The 9,183-nt window shown below is 44.3% G+C and overlaps 1 protein-coding gene across 3 annotated transcripts in view; it reads left to right on the top strand.

The window, feature by feature from the left end:
- Positions 1 to 9,183, top strand: part of DDB2 (damage specific DNA binding protein 2) — a 14,237-nt gene that overhangs the window by 1,171 nt on the left and 3,883 nt on the right. Inside the window, exons 1-6 of one of the 3 annotated variants that reach the window (XM_009647579.2) lie at positions 142 to 409; positions 521 to 704; positions 3,554 to 3,684; positions 4,790 to 4,981; positions 7,683 to 7,849; positions 9,034 to 9,133. In XM_009647579.2, coding sequence (XP_009645874.1) covers positions 533 to 704; positions 3,554 to 3,684; positions 4,790 to 4,981; positions 7,683 to 7,849; positions 9,034 to 9,133 — 762 coding nt within the window. In that variant the 5' untranslated portion in view covers positions 142 to 409; positions 521 to 532. Of the gene's footprint in view, positions 1 to 141; positions 410 to 520; positions 705 to 3,553; positions 3,685 to 4,789; positions 4,982 to 5,838; positions 5,985 to 7,682; positions 7,850 to 9,033; positions 9,134 to 9,183 lie in introns of those variants that run through there. The other 2 variants (XM_009647580.2, XM_035902912.1) reach the window with 2 other exon arrangements.

Raw genomic sequence — 9,183 nt, 5'->3', positions numbered from 1 at the left:
GCTGCCAGCCATGTAGGAGCCCAATCCAAGTATGGGCGGGGGGTGAGGAAAAGGGGCCGTTAGGTTGAGGAAGTCTCTCTCTCCTGAGCATATTTGGTGGAAGCCTGGTCGGCCCCGGCCATCGTCGTTACAGCTCTGACCTTTTTCTTAGCTGAGTCTAAAGAGCTCAGTGTGAGCTACTAGAGAAACAGTTAGGGTATTATGTGGTTTCACAGATGTACTTTATGCAGATCTGTGGCTTTCAAGCTTAAAAGTTCGGTAGAGGCACATCTGTCAAAACATATTCTAATGCTTCAGGATATGTTCATTTTCATATGTGAACAAAGAAGAGTTTATTGAACCTGTTCCCTTCCCTTCTCCAGCAGAGCACAACAAAAAGCTAGTGTCATGCTGATGAAAGAGGGTACAGGTATAATCACTACTTTCAGACCACTGGGTTATGTTTCTTTCCAGTTTTCCTCTCCGTCTTCTAGTTAAAAGTGTGTGACGGTCTTACCTTCCATGCTTTGTTTGCTTTTAGTGGTCAGACAGAATGGCTCCAGTGAACCAGCCAAAGGACAAGAAGCATGAGAGGGCACATGAGCACTGGCCAGAAGAGGCAAAATCAGCTGGGAAGAGGAAACTGGACTACGAGGAACAACGGAATGAGCCACAAGCAAAGAAGTTGTTTGTGAGAAAGACATCCAAGCCCCCAGAGAAAATGGGTAACGTTTCCTCAGATCCTTACTGTTTCTCCCAACCAGATTTACCCTAAATGACAGGCATCGACTAGTTGAAGAGGGAGAATGCCAAGAAGCGTGTTCAGACATGAGCATTCAGATGGGGTTAGATATTGAAGTGATACGCAGACACGTATTGGGGTAGTACATCCTCCAGTTATCTGGCTAGTGAGTGTGCATGTGTGTTTCATTTTTGAGACTCTGGACCCCTTGGTAGAAGCCTGCTCACTGAAGATGCTGTCACAGCTCATTTGACAGTGGTTGAGTTTTGTGGAATTCCTGAATTATCAGATGTTTGCTTTATTGTAGGACAAACCAGTCTTGGCAATCCATTGTTTTTTCTCCCATGCAATTTTGAATGCATTTTCATAGTCGTAAGGTTGTTATCCTGCAGTACGCAGTCTAAACTGGCATTTCCACCCAATCCTTTGCATATTCTAACTTCCGCTACAGTGAGTAGGAATACTTTCTGCCTCTACGTTCAGATTAGACTGGACAGAATTTCCACTAATCACTTCTCCTTGTGCATTTTTTTCCTTTAGTATGTAACTTAAAAAAAAAAAACCCCTCTTAAAGATTTTTGATATAATTACGAGAGGTGATTAAGTTCTAAGATACTGGAAAGCTTAATGCTTTGCATTATCAAGAAAGTTGTGTAGGCTTCAGCTACAGTAAGGACTATTTTCCTAGAATCATAGAATCATTTAGGTTGGAAAAGACCTTTAAGAGCATCAAGTCCAACTGTTAAGCTAACCCTGCCATCCCACCACTAAACCATGTCCCTAAGCACCACGTCTCCCTGTCTTTTAAATACCTCCATGGATGGGGATTCGACCACTCCCCTGGGCAGCCCGTTCCAATGCTTGACAACCCTTTCCGTGAAGAAATTTTTTCCTAATATCTAATCTAAACCTCCCCTGGCACAACTTGGGGCCATTTCCTCTTGTCCTATCACTTTTTACCTGGGAGAACAGACCAACAGCCACCTCGCTACAACCTCTTTTCAGGCAGTTGTAGAGAGTGATAAGGTCTCTCCTCAGCCTCCTTTTCTCAGATAAAACCTTTAATTCCATTGTTTGTTTAGGAGATCACTTCCTTGTATGGAAATATGACTTGCTTTCTGTACAATTTTGGCTTTAAGGATCCAGAAACTACTGAGTTGTTTTTCAATAGAGCTCTACAATTCTACAAAAAGTTCTACAATTTTGTTCATTTCCATTGGCTGGTGTCTAATCCCAAACCTGGAGCTGCTGGCAGTGTGAACAGCAGATGTGGAGGCAAAATACTCTGAAAGGAGTTTTATGTATAAATGTGGATAGTTAAAGCATCTTCTGTAGTTAATTCAGCTACTTGACTTCCGTTGTAACTTTATGGCCTGATTTTCAGATTTGTTGATCATCTGCAGTTCCTCTAAGATTCAGAGGGAACTGTGTGTAGCTACTCCTATGGAAAAATGAAGCCAATCATATTTTTCCCTTAACTCTTTCTTTAAAAAGATGAAGACCTTTGTATTTGAGCTTTTCTATCCTGTGTTCCAGTTTTGATTTTTATATGTTTTGGAAAAAATAATTTTTTCTCCTGAGCTGTATCAGACAGGTTCAATGTCTTGCAATTGAAAACCATTTTTAAAGGGCTTCTTCCAGCAGATTGTAAAAAGGCCTGAAGTTTTTGTCTTAATAAATTATCCTTTGTAATAAAACGGATTTAGGAAAAAAATACCTCCATTTCTGTCACCTCTGAAGAAGGAACTGTGGATGCTAATTCTTCTGTGGAAGAAAGGAATTAGAATATAAATACTTTTTTACCTATTTCAACAGGTGTGACAAGTGTTGGCACTGTATTGGCACATGAACAAAGAAGTTTAGTTTCACATCCGTGCATTTCTAAGCTTCAGCGTTGCATTAAAGAAAGATTTTATTTAGGTTCTAATCATACAGAATGATTCCTATGTTTTCAGTCTTCTGGTTTTTTTATAATTATCCTTAAATGAAAATACCATTTTAGTTTCTTAAGAAATGCTTCTTTCCCATTTGACGTCTAGATCCCCTGGGATATTACAGACCATTGCTGCGGGGATGATTAGATCACAGACATGGGACTGAACAGATCTGGTTTTTTATGTAAAGGTCCCTGAAGATAAAAACTTGGAACATGAACAAAATGTAGAAGCACGCGGTAGTCTCAGCAAAAATCCCTCTGAACAGAAAGGTTTTCAGGCGATGAGGCGTCAGCAACTCTATTATCAAAACCAAAACTCGCAGTGCTGTAGGCAGGCTGTATGGGCCACAGCACAAGCAGATCGAAAATTCTGATTCACAAGCAGGCGTTTCAGGAACTGTGTGGGAACTCATGTTGCTCTGCTTGGGGAATTTTCAGGTGTTAACATTTCTGCTGGTCACACGCCTGACCTTCCCTTGCTGTACCCAGGGGCTTACTGCCTCCTGTGGCATATTTCCAAATTGTGGGGCTTTGGATAGCTTTGTTGTATTTTAGGTGTGAACCATTCAAGTTGCGTACTGTCCAAGAGGTGCACCACCTGTGGCTTTGCTTTAATCCTCTCCTGTTGTCTTTTTGATAAATCTTTGGCAAGGAAAAGGAAGGTTTAACAAGAGGAAGCATACACAAAGCTCTGGCAGGCTATGGGAAGCACGGGACTGTGTAATTGCAGAGGCTGCTGCACTTTAGAGATGTAAGAATCATTTAGAGACTTTTTTCGTGTGGCTGAAGCTTTTCATGGGTTTAGCAGCAAATACAGGCATCTTCTCATGTTTTTTATTGAATTAGCATGATGGGTGTTGTGTCTCAGTAAGTTTTACTCTTTTCCTCTCTGGCAGGTTGGGGTGGAGGTGGGTCCATGGTGAGAAACAACAGAGTCCTCTTCCATCAGCTGGAGCGGCAGCGCAGCATTGTTCATTATGTCTACCAGAACATGCTGGGAGGCTCCATTCGGGCACAGCTCAGACAGGTGAGGAGTTTCTCTTTCATGAGCTGTTGGACATCTCGGCTCCCTACATAAAAACATCATGACACACGCAGGGAAACTTAAAGGGCTTAAAGTTCCTCACATACACAGTTTGTGGTTCCAAGTCTGGTGCACCCTTGTGCTTCTTAATCCTGTAAAATGAAAGAGCTGAGATGGCTTTCCCTTTCAGTTGACCTGGCCCTGTCACTCTACATTTTATCCCTCTGTTAATTCTGTGCTTCCTTGTATCGTATTTAAACTTAACCCACTCTACCATTTTAGTTATTGCACAGTGCTACTTGTGCACACTAATCTGACTGTTTTGTCATACTATTTTTGTATGCACTCTGCTTTGCTAATCATGCCAGGTTTAGTGTCGATTTTTCCTCTTCACAGATGTATTCTGTCAAGTCCATAATGTTTTACTGTTTTCAGAGCCATACTCCTTTCATCTGAAAATTAACTTTTTCTGTAACATCTGTAGGTGGGAAGCACCTGGGCTAGCTTTATCTTCCATATGCTTTATCTATTTTAAGTATCCAAATGATAAAGAAATTGCCAAGTTCATCCAAGCAGTACCTGTTCCTCAGCTGAATAACAATACAATCATGTCATGGTTTCTCATTCAGTGTTTTGAATGCTCTGTTCATTCTTAAACTGTATAGTTGTATAGTTGAGCTGCAGGCAATTTGGATGGAGGACCATAATGATGTATCTCTGGATGATGTGTAACATTTTGGGGTACTCAGTAAAGGCGTAAGTAGTCGTAAGTGCCTTTTACTGGTGCGCAGGCATGTTCTACTTCCTGGTTAATGTTAATTATCCTGCCTTTTTAGCTCAGCCCACAAGGCTTAACTCCCTGTATGTCATTTAAAGTATGATATCTCTCAGTTCTCTGTTGCTTTCTGAGTGCTGTGGCTAATGTGGATTTGTGTGGTTACAGGCTGTTTCCCTTGGGGACAGCATGCTCTCTTCATTCTACAGAGAGGCTTACAATTTTCTGTGACACTACCAACACTGATGGCAGTTAGAAATTGTTAGTGCTTCTCATTCAGAGAATCTCGTGGATCCCTGCAAAAGTAATAATTCTCTTTATTTTTGTTAACAGTGTCTACAGCTGCCCTTTCTGCGTTCTCTCGCCTCATATCGCCTCTTTCGAACAGCAAGTCCCTTTGACAGGAGAGTGACATGCCTGGAATGGCATCCAACACACCCCAGTACTGTAGCTGTTGGTTCCAAAGGTGGAGACATCATCCTTTGGGACTATGAAGTACTTACTAAAACCTGCTTCATAAAAGGGGTAAGCCTCTGGGTGCATGGAATGGGTGGGAGGGAAAATTGGAGTACCACCAAATACTGCAGATCAAAACTGAGGTCTGTTGTGAGAGCACATAAAGGGTCTCGGGTTGCAGCATAGGCAGCTGTGGGGCAGGGCTGAGATGCGGCAGCATGTTTGTTCCTAAGTCCCAGACTGTTCTAGTGCTGGGGAGAACTGAGGTGTGTTGATTAAGTTCATAATGAAGCAGTACTTGATGTGTGCTCAGTGGAAAAATAATTCGGCAACTGGCAAAACAATTATCTTAAAGGGATGCCAGAAACAAGTAGGCAGAGAGGGTTTGTCTGTTTTAGGCGTTGATCTTTCTCTGCTTGCCTTTTATTCTTTGTCAGATGAGGAGACATTTTTGAGTGGGGAGAAACAAAGTCCTTTTATCTGAAGTGAGAAACTAAGGTAGAATGAAGGGTTTACATAGCTGGCATGCCCCCTTGTTGCTGTAGTCAGCCATTCCCATTCCAACAGGGGCTCAAAGACTCTAACTTTTGTCCCCTTCCTAAAAGAACATAGGTATACAGTGGGAGGAGGTCTGTCCTCCAGAAATTCCAGGCTCATCTTTCTCTTTTAGTAAATAGTGTGGTGCCAGCCAGCCTGGGAATATGGTGCCTGGGGACTGAAGGAGTTGCAGTTCTGTCCTCCAGGAGGGCGGCTGTCTAGACAGCTATGATGTGGGGAGACGTAGTTGTTTTTGCCTCCTTGGAGGGCTGTGGTGTGTTTCACTGTTGCTGTTAAGGACATAGCAGTGAATGCAGACTTACAGAACACACTTTTCTCCTTCCCCATCACTCAGTGGATTTTTCTTTTGTTCATCCCCTTCCTTATAGATGGGAGCTGGAGGGGCCATCACAGGAATGAAGTTTAACCCTTTTAACCCTAGTCAGCTGTACACTTCGTCAGTTGCCGGCACTACCACCCTGCAGGATTTTAATGGCAATACTGTCCGGGTCTTCACCAGCACCGAGGACTGGGAGTAAGAAATACAGCAATGCTTTGGGCCTCTGTGTGCTGCTGGCAGGAGCGCTGCAGAGGGGGAGAGGGGGAGAGAGAGAGAGAGGGAGAGAGAGAGAGGGGGGGATGTTTGTTTCTAGTATGTGGGAGCTGGACTTCCTTTTCTCCACATACATGTCCTTGATCCTCTCTCTTCCAGGGAGACTCACTCTCCCTTTTTATTTTTTCCTGAAGCGGGGTGGTGGGTAGTAGAGAGTTTTTCTTCATGAAGGGGAGGGACTCTTTGATGCTGCTTACTTCCTGTTGTGCGTGGGGGTGCTAGTGGATTTCCTCAGCTGTCTGTTCTTAAACCTCCCATAGCTCTGTGCCCTGGGGACCTTCTAACTTCTTCACCTGTTAGTAGTACTGCTTGTTGTCAGATGGTTTTTACAGGACAATTTATAGTCCCCTCAGTGCTCCTCCACAAACGCCACTGAATTCAAGTGGTGTGTGTCATAAGGATCACCCCAATTCATGCCACCTAACTTTTGGTGCTTATCTAAAATACCAAAATTAAGAGTCTGGGTCCCTTCAGTAATGAGTGGAAAGAGGACATGAACTGCTAGAGGCTACTCTGTCTGCCTGTGCTTAGAATCATCCCCTCAGACTGTTGCTTTTTCTGTGGACTCATGAGGAAGCCTGAGCTCTTCAATTAGTTACTTCAGTTCAATGCTTAAAGGTAAGTGAGGGAATTTGGGTTAGCCTCCTCTTTACCTTTCCCCACTGGATTCTTGCCGGGTGGCAGCTTTCATGGTTGGTTTCCAAATTGAGTGTTCCAGTTGCAACCTTGTAATAGGGCAAAAGGTGAACCCAAGTAGTACTGGGTCCTGGAACATGAGGATCTTGTATCCCAGTGGGATGTCTGTCACAGCAGTGATGCCTGGATTTGAAAGGGCATGCCATCCTCCTTCTCCTGTTGTGAGGACAGGCAAGCTCTATGGGCAGGCTTTTTTTAACCTTCATTGGCTTCTTGAAATCTAGTGTTTACAGTGAGACTTATATTAAGTAGTTGCTCTGTGAGCAGCAGATGGAGTACACTTGAGTATTGAAGAGTTTGGGGACTCCCAGCTAGCATCCTTCTTTTCTGTCTTTGTGTAGGGTCTCCATACTTCCTCAGTAGACAGATTGGGGAAAAACAACATAACAACAATATAACATAACACAGAACATAAGATTCCTGTGCCATGGGATTAGCAGTAGGATTTCTCCTTGCACCGCTCTCACCCTGCCTGCTGGTACCTTGAGAAAGACCAGATCCAGCACTGGAAGCAGCCTGTAGGGAACTGGTGAATGAAGTCTCTGTAAGAAAAGCTTGGTGCGGGGCTGTCATGAGATTTTCTGTGGTTTCTGCATGGAATGGTGCTGGTTTTGCTTGTGATCTCCTAAGCCTGGCCTGAGCCAGGTGGTTCACTGCAGATTAGTCCTACCCCCATAGCAGAAGCAGCAATGCTGCTAATGAGGTTTGCAGCCCAAAGTGGTGGGGTTGAACTTAGAGGATCAGAATGTATGTGCTCAGATTGGAAACAGATTGGGAAAAAAGAGTTCTTATGTACGTGCCGTGTCAGAAAGCAGTGCATTGTACCTAGGGAAACTGGCACTGTGTTCCAGGAGATGAGCATTGTATTAAGATTGTTGTCTTCTACTCTAACCTTGATGCCTCTTGGCTTTGTGTGTATTCCAGAAAGGGCCAGGAGATTCTCTCGGAGACATCAAGTTCAGTCCTTATGAGGCAGTGAAGCTTTATGTGGCATCAGGGGATGGCACCCTAAGTCTGCAGGACCTTGAGGGCAGAGCGGTGCAGGTGATCTCCCGTACCCTGGACTGTGGCCATGAGTACCATAACGTTTGGTGAGAAGGGAGCAGCACAAGGTTGATTCTCTGTTCCTTGGGGTTAATGCTGTGCTGCTTCTTGTGCTCTCTAACATCTTCATCTTTGCCAGTGTTAGGAGACTCTTGGTATGAATTGGTCCTGTGAGGGAGCTTTGAAGACAGGCTCCTGCTCACGACCCTAGCACCGCAGGGTGGGTGACAAGCTAGGCAGCCACAGGGCACTTATGCTTTTACAGTAGCTGAGCATGCTGCCTGCATCTTCTGGTGTTGCTTTCTGGTGATGCCATCTCCTCCTGTCTTGCAGATACTGACAGCTTTTCACTTCATAAAGTGTGAGGTGAGAAGAGCAGGGTAACTTCCTCCTCTTCATTGTCGTCAGTGTGTTTTGTCTGCAGCAGCTCAGGTAGCATAGGAAAGCCACAAAACATTCCTGCACAATCTGAGTTTGAGGTCATTGAGTTTACCCTGTTGCCCTTCTGGGGGCTTTATGCTCACCATGCTAATTTCCATGACCTTGAATTCTAGAATGATTTATCTTTGCAAGTGAAGCTTTCCCATCAAGTTCCCAAAGGACACTGGCTTTATTCTCACTGCCCTTCCCCTCCCAGCAGAGCTGGGGTTGAGACGTATGTCTTTATCAGATAAGTCTCTATTCAGTTTTGTTTCCTGGAGCATGAAGTTGAGACAGTTTGATGTGCAACTTTCTAGTCCAAAGCTTTTGTCTTTTCTTTACTGCTGCTTCAGTGTTTTGTGGAAAACATAATTTTAAAGCTGTTTCTGTACATCTGTCAGTGTCACAAGGGTGCTCTGATCTTTCCCAAGGTGTGTCCGTGTGCAGGCACCAGAGTGGCTTTTTAGCCTCTGTTATGTTCCAGTGTCCCACTGTGTCACACTCCATCTAATGAGCACTTCACAAATGACTAGGAAGTTATTTCATACTCAGTCACCAACACAAAACATTGCTGATAAGCCGTCTCCCATCCTGATACTCAGGCCCAAGACTAGGAAGTTATTTCATACTCAGTCACCAACATTGCTGATAAGATGTCTCCCATCCTGATACTCAGGCCCACACCATCAGGCAGGAGATCGCAATTACAATGGGTTGTGGTCTCCCGTGTCAGGGACAAGGTATGGACTAGAGTTCCACTGCCTTCACTTGCCTGTGGGAGGCAGCACTGATTTTCTGTCTTTCCCTCTAGTTGCTGGTACTGCAGCGTTGATGTTTCTGCAAGCTGCCGTGCAGTGGTGACAGGTGATAATGTGGGCAACGTGGTCCTGCTCAGCACTTCTGGTGAAGAGGTTTGTATGTCTCCTCTACGGGAATCTTCGTGGCTCATGTGCTTCCCTAC

The sequence above is a fragment of the Egretta garzetta genome, unplaced genomic scaffold, assembly GCF_000687185.1.
Source record: "Egretta garzetta isolate BGI_Z169 unplaced genomic scaffold, ASM68718v1 scaffold329, whole genome shotgun sequence".
Lineage (NCBI taxonomy): Eukaryota > Metazoa > Chordata > Aves > Pelecaniformes > Ardeidae > Egretta > Egretta garzetta.
This window is presented reverse-complemented; position numbering and strand designations above follow the sequence as displayed.